We start from the raw sequence: 20,636 nt of genomic DNA, 5'->3' as shown, positions 1-20,636 counted from the left end.
TAAAACTTATAAACTTTTTTTAAAAAACCTTAAAAATCCTTAAAACCCACCTCTGTGGTCAGGCATGGGGGAATTGAGGTATTCCTTCCCCCTAGGCCTATACAATTTATGCATGGTATGTTTGTGTGTATGTTCGGTTTTTAATAAGAGTCTTTTTATTATTTTAAATATTAGATTTGTTATATGTTGTTTCATTATTGTTGTTAGCTGCCACGAGTCTACGGAGAGGGGTGGCATACAAATCTAATAAATAAATAAATAAATAAATAAAATAAAGGGTTAAATAAGGTTCAGGAAGGAAATGTTTTTAATAGGAAAGTGAACACAAGAACAAGGGGGCACAATCTGATGTTAGTTGGGGGAAAGATCAGAAGCAACGTGAGAAAATATTATTTTATTGAAAGTGTAGTAGATGCTTGGAACAAACTTCCAGCAGATGTGGGTGGTAAATCCACAGTAACTGAATTTAAATATGCCTGGGATAAACATATATCCATCCTAAGATAAAATACAGGAAATTGTATAAGGGCACTTTTTTTGTGCCATCAATCTTCTATATTTATATGTTTTACTTCAGGGGTGGGCTTCAAAAAAATTAGCAAGGCGTTCTTTGCCCGGTTGCTGGGTCGGTGTGGCCTAATTGGCCACCTGAAATATGGTGGGGGGCATTTTTGCCATCCCCAAGCTCTGGAGGTTTTCTCTAGGAGAGAGAAAACTGCCTCCCAGGCTCCAGAGGCCCTCTGGAGGCTGGAAATGGGCCTGAAACTTCCAGTATCCCCAGGTTCTTCACAACTTGAGCAAGCGCACGTAGGAGCAGTGGAACGGCCATGAGATTTCTCATCATTCCTATCACCCTTTTCCTCCCACTTAGGACTGTATGACTGTAACTTATTGCTTGTATCCTAAGATTTTTATTAATATTGATTGTTTCTTCATTGCTTATTGACAATCATTAAGTGTACCACATGATTCTTGACAAATGTCTCTTTTCTTTTATGTACACTGAGAGCATATGCACCAAGACAAATTCCTTGTGTGTCCAATCACATTTGGCCAATAAAGAATTCTATTCTATTCTATTCTATTTATTATGCAGGCACAGCCTCTTGGAGCAGGACTCTTCAAGGCTTGCTGTGGCATTGCACTTATGAAAGGAAGTGCCACCGCAGCTTCATCACACCAGCGCCGCTGGCATCTTGTCATGAGCGGCTGTGCTGGTATATCAAACTACACAGCAGTGCCGCTGCTCTCACACGCAAGAGTACAACAATCCTTCAGAGTCCTACTCCAAGAGGCTGCGCCGATGTGATGAACCTCATGGTGATGCCACTGCAGCAACAAGCCTCGCAGGGCCCTGGGAAAAGCTGAAGGTTTGGAATGGAGCCTTTTTGACGAATGGCAGGAAAATAGGGAGGGGAATTTCCTTCCTGTTCTGTCGGGCTCTCTGGTAGAATCCTCCCAAAAATTCAAAGGTACAAATTTCAGACACACACACGTTTGAAAATTCAAAACAATGTTCTTTATAACGGAAATTCAAATAAACTAAGCACTCTTTTTGTATAGCAAAGAGCACTCATCTCCAAACAACCTGGTAATTTGTACAAGTCGCTTATCAGTTCTTAGATACCTAGCTTGCAGCTGTGAGGCAATTCACAGTCCTTCTTCTTCCACAAAGTGAAACACACTTTGCTCTGCTTTAGTTTCAAAGCGGGGGAAAATCAACACACAAAGGTCGAAGTCAGCAAGACAGGCACGAAAACACAACGATCAGATAATTCTCCACAACGGCCAAACCCACACGCTGCTATTTATAGCAGCAGCACTAATTACAGCAGCCCCACCCAACCACAGGTGGCCTCATTTACTTTTGTAATAATCCTTTAGTTGTTGCTTCCTATGCATCCCTCTATGCATGTGTGGATGTGTCATTAATTCTTGTTCAGAATCCAGAGATGATACAGATGATTGATTTCCTCCTGGGCTGTCTGCCAAACTCTCCTCCTCCCTGTCACTCAGGCCTCCTTGGTCAGAGGAGACGTCGTCGGCAGATTCCACTGGGAGCAAAACAGGCCTGCAGCATGTGGATGTCCCCCCGCATCCACCTGTACATTCCTTGGGGCAGGAGCTGGGCCAGAGCTAACCACAACGCTTCCTGACATCCTTTCCTCAAGCTCAGCACAAATGGACATCCCAAAAAGGCTCCATCCTGAGATTTCAGCATTGCAATCCTGGGATGTGTGTTCTTTTCTCAAGTGACACTTGATTCCTTGACAGGGACAGGCTGTGGCCGGAGAGAAGGAACAAGAAGCAGCTCCTGGTCCTCACTGGCTCAGCTGGCTGCCACTTGTGCTGGCCACCCCCACCCCCTTCACCAGGGCTTATTTTTGGGGTAGGGCATATATTAGACCTACTCCAAAAAAGTCAGGCTAGGGCTTATTTTGGGGGTAGGTTGTATTTTCAGAAAAACATGGGATTTGATCATAAATTTTGACATCCAAAAGTGTTTTTGTTTGCAGCAGCAACATCTAAAAGGCTAAAGACAAAATGAATCCCTTTCAAAGCCTGCTTTTATATTTCAGAAGGAGAAGAAACAATTCAAAACTTAAAATATCTGGAATTGAATTATAACTCTAGTCAGAAGAGTGAACACCAGTAAAGTTTTTGATCTTCTATATGCATATTGAATTTTGTTTCAAGGATTCTTAATTAAATTTATGACCTTGTCTTTGGCAAACCCTAGCTGTGTCTTTCCTATTTTGCAACAACACTGTAAAAGGCGGGCATGCAATTTCTAGTTCTTGAGCTGCTGCTAGACTTTATCATCCTTTATCAATGGCCATGCTGATTAGGTTTGCTGATAATTGGAATTCAGCCTCTGAAGGACATCAGGTGCACGTACAGGACTTTATGCTGTACTGTATAATTCTTTTCAAGATTGCCACAAAGCACTTTTCTTTTTTTCCAGGTAAAGCACCGTTGCCTAGACCAAACTATAAATCTCCAGAACCTAATGGCTGTAGTTCCTATTTCCTGGGTCTCAAGGTACCAGAAAGTGTATGTACTAACAACCCATTTTCCATACGAAATAATTAACCAATGAAAACATTCAGGAGGAAAGAAATGTTTGACTTTGCTGTAAAAATAGCTGCAATTGCTCAACTATTTCTATTCAAAATTGGCCTAGACAGCCACTCTTCCCATGTTATGCAAACTATTTCCCTGTGCATGCCAAAGGGGATGGCCAGCTGCTTATGGCAGACAAAAGGATTGAGTCTTTGTCTGACCACTGCCCATAAAATTTACTCTTTGATAGATTGGGCAACAGAATATTTAATCCCCAACTGCTAGGAACAGCTGTAGTATTAAATAGATCTTCTAGAAATTGCAGACTTGGCTAGAAAACCCCTATCATCTTAATAATTAAAGTTAAAGGCCCAAAGTACTGTTACATGAATATTAACAATAAGGGGACTGCTAAAACAGACTGTTTGCTAAAACAGTCAAGTACGATTCAGATTAGATTCCATTAATCTCACTTCAGCTGTGCCACGACTTACGAATTTAGCAGACATACAATTTGCTAGCATTGAAATTCCCACATTACAGAATTCTCTATTGCAAGAATGATCTGCGTTTCCTGATAGGAACTTGCATCCTCCATAATGCATATTTCCTTTGTGCAAGTTCATTTTGGATAGCATATTATACTGCCACGGCTTCAGGCTCGCTGTTCACTGATTGTTGATACTTTTAACATGATGCAAGAAAAGGAAAGTCTTGCTCTGCCACCATAAAAGCTCTGAGTCTTCGGAGAGGGGCGGTGTACAAATCACACACATAGACACACACACACACACATCACAAACACACAGGCACAGATATGTATACATACAGGTACATGTACAGGTACTGTACATGTACCCAAGTCTTCAGAGAAGGGTGGCATATAAATCTAAATAATAATAATAATAATAATAATAATAATAATAATAATAATAATAATATGTCCTGGTAAATCTCCACGAAAGTTTGGAACAGTTGCTGCTTTGTTGACCTATTCAGGTTGGCTAAAAGTATCCTTGGACGTTGAACAATATCTTGTTGCTCTGTACAGCAGCTCAAAGCCATGGGCAGATTCAGCTCAGGAGATCCTCTCCTGGTTCCTAATCATTCCCAAAACAAATAGAAGATCAAATTGCCTAATCTCCCATTTTACTGCAATCCTCCTGCTGGGCAGAGGGTAGTCAAATATATAGCTCTTGTTAAAATATTCACTGTGGAGATGCATGAAGAGCTTTTAAATAGGAGAAATATGGGAAGAGAGGAGGATTGTTTCATACTCCAGAATGATTTCCCTCTTGTCTCTTGGCTTTCTTTTACAGCTTGATATGGGCATCCCAGCTATGACTAAATGCTGTAACCAGCTGGATGCATGTTATGATACCTGCGGGTCTAACAAATATCGCTGTGATGCCAAGTTTCGTTGGTGCATGCAGTCCATCTGCTCTGACCTCAAACGTAGCCTTGGTTTTGTCTCCAAGGTGGAAGGTAAGAGTCCTTTATTTTATTTATTTATTTATTTATTCATTCATTCATTCATTCATTCATTCATTCATTCATTTATTTAGTCCAATACATAATATACATTGAAGAGAATAGATATGTAGTAATATAACTAAAGAAATGAATAGAAGAAAAGATATAAAAGTATAGGTGAACAAATTTGAAATGAAGAAAAGATAAATGAGATAAGGAGAGACAATTGGACAGGGGACGGAAGGCACACTGGTGCACTTATGCACGCCCCTTACTGACCTCTAAGGAACCTGGAGAGGTCAATCGTGGATAGTTTAAGGGAAAAATGTTGGGGGTTAGGGGTTGACACTACTGAGTCAGATAATGACTTCCATGCTTCAACAACTCGGTTGCTGAAGTCATATTTTTTACAGCCAAGTTTGGAGCGGTTAATATTAAGTTTGAATCTGTTGCGTGCTCTTGTGTTGTTGCGATTGAAGCTGAAGTAGTCATTGACAGGTAGAACGTTGCAGCATATGATCTTGTGGGCAATACTTAGATCGTGTTTTAGGCGTCGTAGCTCTAAGCTTTCAAGACCAAGGATTGATAGTCTGCTTTCGTAGGGTATTCTGTTTCGAGTGGAGGAGTGACGAGCTCTTCTGGTGAAGTATCTTTGGACATTTTTAAGGGTATTGATGTCTGAGATGTGGTATGGGGAAGATGTTAAACACAAAAATACCTGGCTGCAATGCCACACCACATTCTGAGCTAACAGTAAGGATTGGGACAATACAAATAGCACTTAGACTTATATACTACACGGTGCTTTTACAGCCTTCTCTAAGCAGTCTACAGAGTCAGCATATTGCCTCCCACAATCTGAGTCCCCGTTTTACCCACCTCAGGATGGGTAAAACGTTTTCCACAGGATGGAAGGCTGAGTCAACCTTGAGCCTGGTGAGATTCCAATTGTCAAATTATAGGCAGCGGCAATCAGCAGAAGTAACCTGCAGTATTGCACTTTAACTTGGAATCTGAGCTTCAGGGGGTAATTTGCATACTCCTGGTGCATGCTGGGAAGAAGCTAAAAGCTCACCGCGAGGCAAAAGAACACCGGGTTTGCTGACCAGGGAAGCAGAGGAAATCACCAACCCAGCAACAAGAGCAGACATGTCACCTCTGCACTCTCCCGCACCCACCCTGCAACCTACCACACACATGAAGAACAACACAGAGAGAGAGAGAGAAGATACACCAACCATGCACACAGAAGTCACTCCCCGAACAAGCATAGATGAAGACGGAACTGAATCCATGGTGTGCTGCAGTTTGTGCTCCATGTACTCACTCCTCCCCTCAAACCTCCAAAACTTTACCTGCAACAAATGCAAACTCATCCAGCTACTTGAGGAAAAAATCGAAAACCTAGAGAAAAACCTAACACCCCTGAAGCACTAACATCACAATGAGAAAATCCATCAGACTCCCAACAAAACCAACACCCCAGAGGAGCTAAGCCGAATCCACGCCCCAGAAGCAGTAAATAGCTGGACACACATCACCCTAAGACGAAAAAACAAGCCTCCACCAACTCCAACCCTCCTCCTCCCAACCCCACTGCCTACAAGCAACAAATATTCAGTACTCTCGGAACAAGAAAACCTGCAAACATCTGACAAAGAACCACCAAGAACCAAGCACAACACAACTCCACCAAAAGCCTCAACAACAGAAGCTAACCTCCCTCACCCCAAGCCAGCCAAAAAGAAAAGGAGAGTACTGGTAATTGGAGACTCAATCCTCAGGGGAACTGAGCCTCCCATCTGCAGACCAGACAACCAATCTAGAGAGGTGTGCTGCCTCCCTGGAGCTAAAATCTCTGACATAACTGAAAACCTCACCAAAATACTCAAACCCACGGACTACTACCCACTATTGGTGATTCATGCGGGAACCAACGACACAGGGAAAGACATGAACCAAATTATGAAAGACTATGACCACTTGGGCAACACAATCAGAAAAACAGGTGCTCAGGTTGTTTTTTCTTCCATCCTCCCCACTAGAGGACGACACCCCGCCAGAGAACGCAAAATCCCACAGATAAATCACTGGCTTAAAGGATGGTGTCGCCATAAGAACTTCAGCTTCCTTGACCATGGCCTGCACTATCTCCAAGAAGGGCTTCTAGCAAGCGACGGGCTACACCTCACTAGAGCGGGGAAGAGCCTCCTAGGCAACCGACTAGCCCAACTCATCAGGAGGGCTTTAAACTAGCTCTGAGAGGGGAGGGTGACCAAACTATACGACAAAACACTGAACAAAACAAGGAAGGGGAACGGGACAAGCCTACAAACAAACCTGAGAATAAAAAATTTCTACCTGCAAACAAACACAAACATCTAAAATGCCTGTACACGAACGCACAAAGCTTGGGAAACAAACAGGATGAACTGGAATTATTAATACACGAGGGCCAATACGATCTAATTGGAATCACAGAAACCTGGTGGGACGAAACACACACCTGGAACACACAGATAATGGGTTACAACCTCTTCAAGAAGAACAGGTCAAACAAGAAGGAGGAGGTGTTGCACTATACATCAAAGACCACTACACTGCCACAGAACTACATCCAACCAAAGATGATAACCCCCTAGAAATCATATGGGTCAACATAAAAGAAAAAAAGAGCAACACCACAATTGGAGTATACTACAGACCACCCAATCAAACAGACACAATGGACGACCTCTTCACATGCCAACTAACAGACATATGCAACAAACACAGCACAACAATAATGGGGGACTTCAACTACCCAGACATCAACTGGAAAACTAACTCAGCACCAAGAGGAAAGTCTGCCAAATTTCTTTCCAGTCTAGCTGACAACTTTCTAACCCAAAAAGTTGAAACAGGAACCAGAGGGAATGCTATATTAGACCTAATACTAACAAACAGGGAAGAAACAATAGAGGGAACAGAAGAAGAAGGGAAACTGGGAGAGAGCGACCACGTCATCCTCAAATTCAACATAGTGCAATCACTAGCTACTATACCCAACACCACCACAGTCCCAGACTTCAGAAAAGCGGACTTTAACAAGCTCAGAGCGAACCTTGAACAATGCCCCTGGAACGAACTCTTAGAAGGAAAAACCACTCAGGAAGCCTGGGTGATCCTAAAAAACAGCATCATAGACGCCCAAAACAACGCAATCCCCATGAAAAGGAAAAACAGGAAAACCAAAACTAAACCTGCATGGCTAAACAAAGCCCTCGCAGATGACATAAAAGGAAAAAAAGCTAAGTACAAACAATGGAAAGAAGGACTCATAACCAAAGCGGAATATCAGCAAACAGCCAGTTCCTGCAAACAAAAAATAAAAACAGCAAAGGCACAATATGAACAATACCTTGCAGCGGAAGTCAAAGACAACAAAAAAAGATTCTTCCAACACATCAACAATAAGAAGAAAATCAAAGAAACAATCGTCACACTAAAAAACGAAGAGGGTAGAGAAATCACAGACAGCAATGACCAAGCACAGCTACTCAACGCCTACTTTGCATCAGTCTTCACACAAAAGGGAACCTCCCTCCAACCAATCTGCAATTTAACTGCAACAAACTGCCCCAGAACCGAACTCAACATAGACAAAAGCACAGTGAAGGACTACCTGAGGGAACTCAACAAATACAAATCACCAGGGCCAGACAGACTTCACCCCAAAGTCCTAAAAGAATTGGCAGACACCATAGCGGAACCACTCCTCCTCATCTACCAAATATCCTGGATCACTGGAGACCTACCGGAAGACTGGAAGCGAGCTGACGTAGTCCCCATCCACAAAAAAGGCAAAAAGACCGACCCAGGTAACTACAGACCAATCAGTCTGACCTCTATACCTGGAAAAATACTGGAGAAAATAATCAAAAAACAACTTACCCACTTCCTAGAAACAAACAAGATCATATCCAATAGCCAGCACGGATTCATCAGAAACAAATCATGCCAAACCAATCTCATATCATTTTTCAACACCATAACCAAGTCAGTTGACCAACGCAACTCAGTGGACCTCATATACTTGGATTTCAGTAAGGCTTTCGATAAAGTCGACCACAATCTCCTAATCCACAAACTAGAAAAAAAATGGAGTAGATTACTACACATGTAGATGGATAAACAGTTGGCTGACCAACCGCACCCAACGAGTTGTCCTCAATGGCACCAAATCCACATGGAAAAAAGTAGACAGTGGAGTACCACAGGGCTCTGTCCTGGGTCCTGTACTCTTTAACATCTTCATCAACGACCTGGACGAGGGAATAAAAGGGGAACTAATAAAATTTGCAGATGACACCAAGCTGGCGGGGGTAGCCAACACCCTTGAGGACAGGCTCAGAATACAAGAAGACCTAGACAGACTATCACAGTGGGCCCATACCAACAAAATGAGGTTCAACACCGACAAATGCAGAGTCCTCCACCTCGGAAAAAAGAACCCTAGACATACATACAGCCTGGGAGATACCCCACTCAGCAGTAGTGACTGCGAAAGAGGACTTGGTGGACAATCAACTAAACATGAGTCAGCAATGTGCAGCAGCAGCCAAAAAAGCCAACTCAATCCTAAACTGCATCAACAGAGGAATACGCTCCAAGACCAGGGAAGTACTAATACCACTCTACTATGCCCTGGTCAGACCCCACCTGGAGTACTGCATCCAATTTTGGTCACCTCACTACAAAAAAGACATCGAAACTCTGGAGAAGGTGCAAAAAAGAGTAACCAAAATGATTAGGGGACTCGAAACCAAGACTTACGAAGAGAGATTGAGAGAACTGGGCATGGACAGCCTAGAAAAAAGAAGGTCTACAGGGGACATGATAGCAGTTTACAGATACTTGAGGGGTTGCCACGGTGAGGAGGGGGTCTCTTTATTCCCCAGGGCACCAGAGGGCCGGACGAGGAACAATGGTTGGAAGCTGACCAAGGAGAGATTCAACCTGGAAATAAGGAAGAACTTCCTGATGGTCAGAGCGATCAACCAATGGAACTGCCTGCCAGGGGAGGTGGTGAACTCCCCAACTCTGGACACCTTCAAGAGGAGATTGGACTTCCATTTGGCTGGGGTGCTGTAGGGTTTCCTGCTCAGGCAGGGGGTTGGACTCGATGACCTAACGGTCCCTTTCAACTCTATTAATAAAAAATAAAATAAATAAAATAAAAAACAAACTACTGCGCCACCGTGGCTCGTATAGTAACCTGGACTCAAGTCCTTGTGAATCAGCTCAAAAAAAAAAATCAAATATAAGTAGTCCTTGACTTACAACAATTTGTTCAGTAACCATTCAAAGTTAAAACGGCACTGGAGAGAATGATCAGAATTTGGGTGTTTAGCACCTGGTTCATATTTATGCATCAGACCAGAATATCTCCGGGATCGCCTTCTGCCGCACGAATCCCAGCGACCAGTTAGGTCCCACAGAGTTGGCCTTCTCCGGGTCCCGTCGACTAAACAATGTCATCTGGCGGGACCCAGGGGAAGAGCCTTCTCTGTGGTGGCCCCAACCCTCTGGAACTAGCTCCCCCCAGAGATTAGGATTGCCCCCCCTCCTTGCCTTTCGCAAATTTCTTAAAACCCACCTCTGCCGTCAGGCATGGGGGAACTGAGACATCTCCCCCTGGCCTATATAATTTATGAATGGTATGTTTGTGTGTGTGTGTTGTTTTTTTAAATAAGGGGTTTTTAGAGACTTTTTAATATTAGATTTGTGATACATTGTTTTTTGTTATTGTTGTGAGCCGCCCCGAGTCTGCAGAGAGGGGCGGCATACAAATCTAATAAATAAATAAATAAAATAATTAAATTATGTTTGCAGTGTCCTAGGGTCATATGATCCCCTTTTGTAACCTTCGTAAAACAAAGTCAACGGGGAAGCCAGATTGACTTAACCATATTAAGTTAGTAACACAACCATGTTAAGTTAGTAACACAACCGTGTTACTACCGGTAACTTAACAATTTCAATGTCACTTCACCATGATGGCAAGAAAGGTAGTAAAAAATGGGGCAAAATTATACTTAACAAATGTCTTGCTTAGCCCCAGAAATTTTGAGGTCCATTGTGGTTGTAATTGTATTGAGATTATCTGAATATTTTTTTTAAAAAAAACCTATCACCCTGATGGATAGAGAAGGCTAGACCAGACTTACAGTCATCCCAAAATAATTTAAAAAACACACTAAGCTGCATGACCCCCCAAACCCTACAATTTTTATTTTTATGAGATTTATAGGATATACCAATAATTAAGTAGAAATAGAAGTGAATTAATTTCAGATGGATATTACAAAGGTGACTCAACTATTATTTCATTGCAATGCTTGTACTCCTGAAAAGACCAATAGGGAAATTGTAGTTCTTCACATATTAGGCCTCAATTCCCACTCTGGAGCTGACTCATGATTGCAATTAGGATCAGAATTTCTGTTGCTAAGCAACGGTGGCTGTTAAGTAAGTCACACTCAAGGCTATGGCCTTTGTTATTTTTTTTTGCCATGTCTGTTAAGCGAATTACTGAGGTTGTTAAGGGAACCATGCGGTTGTTAAGGAAACCCCTCTCCCCTCAGTGACTTTGCTTGTCATCAGCCAGCTGGGGAGTTTTCAAATGGGACCTTGAGACACTGCGACCATCATAAATACAAGCTGGTTGGTCAAGCACCCGAATTTTGTTTGTGTGCCAGTGGGGATGCTACAAAGGTCATCAGTGTGAGGACTGTTCATAAGTAACCTTTTTCAGCACTGTTGTACTTTTGAACAGTGGCTAAAGAAATGAATGTAAATATGGACTATGAAGATATTTATTTTTTATTTATTTATTTATTTTGTCCAATACACAATGAGGGTTTTAGTGGGTACTGTATATATCTATATACACATAGTAAAATACATGATGAAGGTTATAGAGGAGATACTCATAGTAATATATATATAAAAGATATCATCATCATCTTTTTTTAAACGATCCCATAATCCCTTGTGGGGTAGAGTCTGGGCAACTGAATGGCAGAGTGTTTTAATGGCCAGATGCCCTCTCTGTTGCCAATATCGGAGAGGGGCGGCATACAAATCCAACTCAAACTCAATATGGAGTTTTGTTCAGCAGATATGTTTTCAGTGTGCCCAGGGAAATACATAGAATCAAACTCACAGCCTTCTGATTGTGAGGTGAGAGCTCCACCTCTAGGCCACTGTGCACCACTCCAAACCTGGATTCCTCCCAGTTCGGACTGGTTCTTTAGAACCAGTAGCAGAAATTTTCCCCCTCACTGAACTGGGAGCAATGGCCAGCTAGCCACACCCCCAAACCAGCTCTCTTGATGGCACCTATCTTGTTTTTCACTTCTGCACATACACACAGAAGCTCTTTTGCACATGCGCAGAAGCCAAGTTTTTAGGACTATGCATGTGTGTGCGCATGCTCACATGGCGCAGGAGGAAGCAAACAGGTAGTGAGCTAAGTTAGAAGCCACCCCTGCTCTGAATAACTAAAATTAAAACTTCCTCTAAAACCAGCCAGTGGAAGAAAGGAAGGAAGGAAGGAAGGAAGGAAGGAAGGAAGGAAGGAAGGAAGGAAGGAAGGAAGGAAGGAAGGAAGGAAGGAAGGAAATGACATTGAAAGATGCATTGAAAGATGCAGAGATTTATTAAAACATATTTGTAAATTTAAAAGGGTGTGGAACACTGAAAAGGCTCATTCAGGCAGAAAGCAGTATTTCATTCTCATGCACCATTAAGTTCCCTTTGGTTAAATCAGAACTAATTAGAGGCCAGCGTGATTGCTAATTTATTTTTCAAATGTAACAATTATGATAAATTAGGAAGTTCATACTTCAGAGCTACTGATACATGGGACTTTCTATATATATAAAATAATTAATAATTCACTGGCTTCATCAGGGTGATAAAATGTGTAGATTTGCCACTTCCTGGTCCCATGGCTTGAATTCAATACATCTTACTCAAAGTTTCTCCTCTTCTCCTCTGTGTCTTTCACAATCTCGGAGGCTTTGTCTGCTTTGAGGACATCTTGAAGAGTGGCGTCTTCGTCCACGAGGTACTTTTTCTGGAGAGTGATGTTACTCATGCCGAAAATCAATCGGTCAACGAGTTGATCCTCCGGATCCTTAAATTTGCACTTGGCCAGGACGGTCCAGAGACAGGTGGCAAAGTCATTCGTGGATTCGCCTTCAGTTTGTCGCATGAACGCAAACTGATGGCAGTGGATACACACCGGAGTTGTGGGTTGGAAGTGAGCGGCCAATTTGGTTTGTAGGATGGACCAAGCGACAGTTTCTACGGTGTCTGGGTTGACCAAGGTGGAAGCCAAACTGTAGATCATCGGGCCGCAGTAATTCAGGAATATGGCTCGTTTTCTATCATCTTCTGCATCATGGAGGTTGCTGGCTTGCAAGAATATGTGGAATTTTGACATATACGATGTCCATGGTTCCGTATCAGGATTGTAGAAGGCGGGTGCCTGAGCCATAACCAAGTTCATGTTGCTCAGCGGGAGTTCAACCTCCTCATCACCACTGTAAAATCAGTGAACTGGAGACAGCTTTAGCCTTGAACGATTTATTTGTAACAGGAGTATAGCAAGCAACAACATCTCACGAACTCGGAATCCCAACAAGGGCAACGGCTAGTCCGTTGCCCTATTTATACCTTTTGCTTAACGCAGGAACTGTTTAGACAGCCGCTTAGTTTTGGTGGCATTTTGGTTTAGTCTCGTCTGAGCCAATCAGCGGCTTGCTTACTTTTCTCGGTCAGACATAACAGATTATTTATATTTCTGTAAATAGGGGTGAAGACTGATTTGATTTCCATGAAGTTTGGGATTAGAATATTGTCCTCTGGTTCTGGGTATGTAGCCCAGTTCTACACGAGGCTACTCTAGGAATTTATCTTAATACACAAGATTAGTGTTAGTTGTCCTTGCTCAGGCTTAGCTACAGTACATTCAGTGGCAAAATCTTCTAGATGCTCAGATAAACATCTTTCTTAGTTCTTTCCGCAGATGCCAGGAACTGAACCTATGATCTTACATATACAGACCATTTGCTATCTCATTTCCACAATTTTCCTACTTGGTTTCTAGCGACATTTCTTCCTGCACTTAGAAGCATGAAAAGTTATTCACTTATTTCTCTTTTATGAGATGAACGATTTTCCACATTAGACATGAACATAGAGTGATAGCACTTGGAATCATATACCACTCCACAGTGCTCTGCAACCCGTTCGTCTAAGCAGTTTACAGGGTCAGCATATTGCCCCCAACAATCTGGGTCTTCATTTTACTGACATTGGAAGAATGGAAGGCTGAGTCAACCTTGAGCCAGTCAGGATCGAACTCCTGGCTGTGGGCCATCAATCTGCAATACTGCATTCTAATCACTGTGTTACTACAGTTCTTACGTAAGACAGGAGTGACATTTAATTATGTCTGTGATCAAAACACATCTTCCTCCAATAGAGGAACTTTCATCTTATCTTATCTAAGAGCATCCCATCATAGCCTCAATCTTTTTCTCTCACATAAAAATAAGCAATTACATGACGGACAGTTTGAGTTATCTACCCTTCCAAGGGAAAAATGGAAGAAAAGAAGGATGATGGAATATAATGTTTTAAGACGATTCTGAATGAATTGTAATTTGTCTTCCTTTAGAGCAGAGGTCTCCAAACTAGGCAACTTTAAGACTTGCGGACTTCAACTCCCAGAATTCTCCAGCCAGCTATGCTGGCTGGAGAATTCTGGGAGTTGAAGTCCGCAAGTCTTAAAGTTGCCTAGTTTGGGGACCCCTGCTTTAGAGAGTCATTGAGGCCACATGGAGGTTTATCTGTGTTATCAAGGGTCACTTGAGTAGTGCAAATGGGTGTGGAACCTTCTTGGAACTATTGAAAGTTTGAAGAAGGCAGTCCCAAGAAGGCTCCACGCCCATTGCACTACTCAAGTGACCCTGACAACACAGATAAACCTCCAGGTAAATAGAATAGAATTACAGAGTTGGTAGGGATCTTGGAGGCCTTCTAGTCCAACTCCCTGCTTAGGCAGGAAACCATACACCATTGCAGACAAGTGGTTATCCAATTTCTTCTTAAAAACTTCCAGTGTTGGAACATTTACAACTTCCGGAGGCAAGTTTTTCCACTGATTAATTGTTCTGTCAGGAAATTTCTCCTTAGTCCCAACATGTTTGTCTCCTTGATTAGTTTCCACCCATTGCTTCTTGTTCTGCCCTCAGGTGCTTTGGAGAATAGCTTGACTCCCTCTTCTTTGTGGCAGCCCCTGAGATATTGGAACACTGTTATTATGTCTCCCCTGGTGCTTCTTTTTATTATAGACATACTCAGTTCCATCAACCATTCTTTATATGTTTTAGCCCCCAGTCCCCTAATCACGAGAATGTAATAGTATAATCCATTTTTCATAAATATCATATTAGAGGCATCCCTTTTGTTATGAGAAGATTTGCTTGCTGTTGTGTGTCTCTATTGTTCAATAATTATTGAATTATTAATTAAAATTATGATTTAAATATAGTGCAATCATTAAATCTTAACAGTTTATAAAAAGGATGAAAGAACCCTGTGAGTTATGTATATCTTTTTATTAATGAAAAAATATTCATAATAAACAGTATTAATGAGATATATAGAATAATAATAAGGCCACAAATCATAAATGTACATCCTGTAGAAAAAATGATTGAGTGGCTAATAAACCCTATTTCACATTAGCTAAATTTATCTTTCAGTTGGCCTGAATAAAATCCCCCAAAATGCTTAATCATATTAACTAGAACAGAAAATCTAATTTGTATTTCTGAATTCATATACACTTCTTTTAAAAATTATGGTATTCAGGCATATTACAGCTAGCTCTGAAAATATTAGGCTTCTAGATTCCAAACATTTGGTATATTCTGCCTTCTTAATTAATTTAGTTTAAATAAATAATAAAACCCATACATTAATTAGGAAGCACTCCCACTGCCCAGTTATATCTTTTTCTGTTGTTTTACAGATCCAGGCATCCTTTTAAATACTTGATCCTGCTGTATTTATATGTATTTTCCCTGCCTTGAATTTCTCTCTTCTCTCCTTTTAATCCTCCTTTAAGTATTTATCTGGAAGGAGATGTTCTCTCTTTCTTCTAGCAAATGTCTCATGCATATTTATAAAGCTATATATTTTAAATCACGTTGCCAAAAATCTTTTCCAGATTAGTTCTACTTGTTAATAAAGGTGAAAAGAGTTATAAATATTGGCTAGAACACCAAGAAGAAGCTCTGCTGAAAAGAAGAAACTATTTCTCATAAATCATTTCAGAAGCCTGGAAGAAGAAACCACATTGGGGAAAATAGGTTTTTTGGATTTTTTTTACCAAGACATACAACACTGCTGCACAGGGATTCTTCATACACAATTTGAAAGTCCCTCTGTGTTCCTGCAAGGTCAGAAATGTTTAGACATGCTGAGTCTCCATTTTCCTAGTACTCTTATCTCCAGATCTTTAGTTCAGACCTATAAGGAAAATGCTAGTTTGACCCTTCTGGCAAATCTTCTTCCACAGAGAGATCTAGGTGTCCTAGTGACCACCACTTGAGTACAAGCCAGAAATGTGTTTTATTTGTTTGTTTGTTTGTTTGTTTTATTTGGCCAATACACAAAATACATCAAGGGGAATGGGCATGGAGTATTACATACAAGGAAAAGATATGGAAATGGAGGAGGAGATATATGAAAGGGAGGAAAGATATATGACATATGGGATAAGGGGATGAAAGGCACACTGGTGCACTTATGTATGCCCCTTGCTGACCTCTTAGGAACCTGGCGAGGTCAATCGTGGATAGTCTAAGGGTGAAATGCTGGGGGTTAGGGGTTGACACTACTGAGTCAGGTAATGCTGTCAGAGGTGGCTTCCTGCTGGTTCAAACCAGTTCCGTAGAATCGTTAGTAACTTGGCAGAACCAGCAGTGTCCCAGGCCTGCCACGGCACTGAGCTGGTTCTTTCAGCAGCACCAATACTGCACATGCGCAGAGTATCATTTCCAGAAAGGGACGTATGCGCACAAAATATGCACTTCTGTCATGATGCGAACTGGTGGGGAAGGTAAGTAGAACCCACCCCTGGTTGCCGTTGCCAAAAGAAAAAAAAGAAAAAGCCAATGCAGGCTGAATCAACAGACGGATAGTGTTAAGATCATGAGACCATGGACCAGGTGAAATTGAAGCCTTATTTGACAAGAAACCATCACAAAAACAACATATATGATAGAAAAAATGTCGTCTTTCTAATGAAATAAAAATGAAGATGATTGAAGGTGAGAAAACAGTGATAGAAAAAACCATTCTTTTTCTAATGAAGATAATTGAAGGTAATGAAACAGTGCTCTCTGTTTTCTCAACTTCAATCATCATTTTTATTTTATTAGAAAAAGCACATTTTTGTGCTATCACATATGTTGCTTTTGTGAAGGTTCCTTTTGAAATAAGACTGCAAAAATCAGTCAAGTGGACATCTGGTCCACTTGACAAAGAATGACCCAATGACCCAATACAGTATTGTTATACCCATGATGGCAAATCTATGGCACGGGTGCCAGAGGTGGTATGCAGCGCCCTCTCTGTGGGCACATGATCTGTTTCCCCAATTCAGCTGTGTTGCACATGCATGTGTGCCTCCCACCAGTTGGCTGACCTTTGTGTCTCTGCAGTGCATGCACAAGGGGTAGGGCTGTGTGGGGGCAGTGCATGCATGGGGGGAGGTATGTGTGCATCTCTGTGTGTGAGTTTTGAGGGTTTTGGGGTGCATGCATGTTTTGGGCACTCTGTCCAGAAAAGGTTAGACATCACTACCTATACCATTTCAGATAAGTGGCTGTCCAGTCCAGCCACTTCTTAAAAGCCTCCAATCATGAAACACCCACAATTTTTGACTGCAAGCGGTTCCACTGGTTAATTGTCCTCAATGTTAGGAAGTTTCTCCTCAATTCCTATATGACCTATAAAGCCCTTCATGGCATCGGACCAGAATATCTCCGGGACCACCTTCTGCCGCACGAATCCCAGCGACTGGTTAGGTCCCACAGAGTTGGCCTTCTCCGGGTCCTGTGGACTAAACAGTGTCATCTGGCGGGACCCAGGGGAAGAGCCTTCTCTGTGGCGGCCCTGACCCTCTGGAACCAGCTCCCCCCGGAGATTAGGATTGCCCCCACCCTCCTTATCTTTCACAAAGTCCTTAAAACCCACCTCTGCCGGCAGGCATGGGGGAATTGAGACATCTCCCCCAGGCCTATGTAGTTTTATGTATGGTATGCTTGTGTTGTATGTTCTTTTAAATAATGGGTTTTTAGATTTTTAAATATTAGGTTTGTTCTTTGTACATTGTTTTATTATTGTTGTGAGCCGCCCCAAGTCTGCGGAGAGAGGCGGCATACAAATCAAACAAACAAACAAACAAACAAATTCCAGGTTCCTTCTCTTCTTGATTAGTTTCCATTCCTTGTTTCTTGTCCTGCCCTCTGGGTGCTTTGGAAAATGACTTGACCCCCTCTTCTTTGTGACAGCCCCACAAATACTGGAATAATGCTATCATGTCAAACTTAGTCCTTCTTTTTTCCTAGCCTAGCCATACCCCAATCCTGCAATTGTTCTTTGTATGTTTTAGTCTCAAAGGCAGGCCTTTAATGATGGCCACCACATTACAAAAAAGATACTCAGATCCTAGAAAGTGTGCAGAGAAGAGCAACAAAAATAATAAAAGGTTTGGAGTCTAAATCATATGATGAACAGTTGAGGGAGCTAGATATGTCTAGCCCAGTGATGGCGAACCTATGGCATGGGTGGCACAGGTGGCATGCTGAGCCATATATGCTGGCACCAAGCCATTGCCCTAGCTCAGCTCCAACGTGCATGTGTGTGCAGGCCAGCTGATTTTTGCACAGAGGCTCTGGGAGGGCATTTTCGGCTTCCAGAGAGCCTCTGGAGGGATGGGGGAGGGAGTTTTTACCCTCTCCCAGCTCCAGGGAAACAGCCTAGGGAGAGTGAAACACAAACCTACTTGGCCCACCAGAAGTTGGGAAACAGGCTGTTTCCAGCCTCCAGAGGGCCTCTGGGCCAGGGGAAGCTGTTCTTACAGCTTACAGGCATTGAATTATGGGTGTGGGCACTCCTCCATGAGCAATAGCATGTGCACATGCTCTTTTGGCACCTGAGGAAAAAAAGATTTGCCATCACTGGTCTAGCCCATCGAAGAGGAAGATTAGGAAGGACATGATAATTGTTTTTCAGTACTTGAAGGGCTGTTACAAAGATAGATTGGTTTTCCAAAGCGTCAAAAGACAGGATAAGAAATAATGGGTGGAAGCTTGTTAAAGAAAGATCCAACCTAGCAGTAAGAATAAATTGTCTACACTGAGAATAATCTATTGGGAATAGGCAATGAGAATGCCTCCTGGAATTGTGAGTGCTCCATCACTGGAGGTTTTCAAAAATAGACTGGACAACCATTAGATTGGGAGGGTGCAACCGATTTGGCCCAGTACAGATGTACCAGTAGCAGTAGCTGCCCATGGTTCGGAGAATTGTTAGTGACTGCAGCACGAGGCTCCGCCCACCTGCTTGGAGGTCACCATTTTCTTTTTTTTAACCCTCTGCACAGGAGCAAAGCCTTCTGTGCATATGCAGAGGGTGTAAAAGCGCATGGGATGGTGGCACATGTGCATGCTTCGGAACTGGTAGGGATAGTAAGTAGATTTCACCGAGTTTCTTGAGCAAGGGGTTGAATAAGAAGGTCACTAAGGTCCTTTCTATTCCTAATATTATTATTCTGTGTTCTGTATTCTAACATGCACTTAGGCTCACAAGTACAATACCAGAGACAGGTTTGAAAATGACTCAGTTTTTCTTCTTTTCTCTGTGTTTTTCTATCTAAAATGCCTGGCTATTTTCTTTTCCACAAATGAAAGTGAATATATTGTATGTATTCCAGGGTAATGTTGCAGGATCCAATCTGGATCAGTCACCGGGATCAGAGGTTTTATCTTCTGAGCTTTCGGACTCCTGCTGGACTCATCTTTCAGGAACTTTTGGATAGAAAGAATTTTTCTGAACATGGGCTCCAGTAAGAGTCTGAAAGCACAGAAGACAAAATCTGTGGTCCTGGTGATTGGCCCAAATTGGATTCTATTTTCCTTCCTCTCCAGGGGGAAAAAGGTACTAAAAATATCAGGACATGGTCATGACTGCATGACTGAAACTCCACCATTTTTTTTTATTCTTGATCATCCGTCTGTAGCTCTTATGCTAGCTTTTTTTTAACCTCTTCATAATACTTCTGTTGTTATTTCCACTTTCTTTCTTTCTTTCTGAATGGGATTGAGCACCTTTCACATAGGATAGAAATGATATCAAAGGTGTGGGATCCTTGGTTAATTTCTTGTGGACCTTTCATTACCCAACTAGGAAACATCTTTAGTGCTAGAAGAGATGGGGTTTCCTTTCTATTTATATACAGTGGTTTGCTTTGTTAGTTCAATAGCCTTGATGATGTTGGTGATCTCCAAAGTGCTTCTGAGCAAAAGCATGGCATGGTGAAAGAGCATTTTAGGCAAATCGATTAAAAGTTCTGCCTTAACTGGATAAAGGAGACCTCTGTTTACGATAAATTGGCCCTAAAATTATCATCAAGGCTGAATTTTAGCCACAAAGTGATAATATAGCAAGAAGGAAAGAAAGGATTTGTAAAGAGGAAAATGGCATAGGAAAAATATTAATAAAACCATTTCTCTCATTGCCACATTTCTAGTCCAGCTCATTCTCTTTCACACTAACAGAAAACAAGAGCTTTTAATTTTTTTAAAATAGCAATTTTTTCTATATTTTTATAATGTCATCATGCCAAATTAATAATAATAAATTAATAAGCAATAAAGATAATGGCATTTTGCATCTTATTGAATTCTTCCACTAATGGGAAAGAATTTAAAGTCCAAGTTATCTCAAAAGTGCCAGAGAAAGGCGAAATTGGA

The 20,636-nt window shown here is 41.8% G+C and overlaps 1 protein-coding gene across 2 annotated transcripts in view; it reads left to right on the top strand.

Moving 5' to 3' along the window:
* Nucleotides 1-20,636, top strand: part of PLA2G12B (phospholipase A2 group XIIB) — a 34,176-nt gene that overhangs the window by 10,870 nt on the left and 2,670 nt on the right. Inside the window, exons 2-3 of one of the 2 annotated variants that reach the window (XM_070752242.1) lie at nt 2,966-3,054; nt 4,383-4,548. In XM_070752242.1, the coding sequence (XP_070608343.1) occupies nt 2,966-3,054; nt 4,383-4,548 (255 nt within the window). The remainder of the gene's footprint in view (nt 1-2,965; nt 3,055-4,382; nt 4,549-20,636) is intronic. The other variant, XM_070752241.1, reaches the window with a different exon arrangement.

Source organism: Erythrolamprus reginae, chromosome 5 (genome assembly GCF_031021105.1).
Source record: "Erythrolamprus reginae isolate rEryReg1 chromosome 5, rEryReg1.hap1, whole genome shotgun sequence".
NCBI lineage: Eukaryota > Metazoa > Chordata > Lepidosauria > Squamata > Dipsadidae > Erythrolamprus > Erythrolamprus reginae.
The sequence above is the reverse complement of the archived record's forward strand: the minus strand, read 5'-3'. Positions and strand labels throughout refer to the sequence as shown.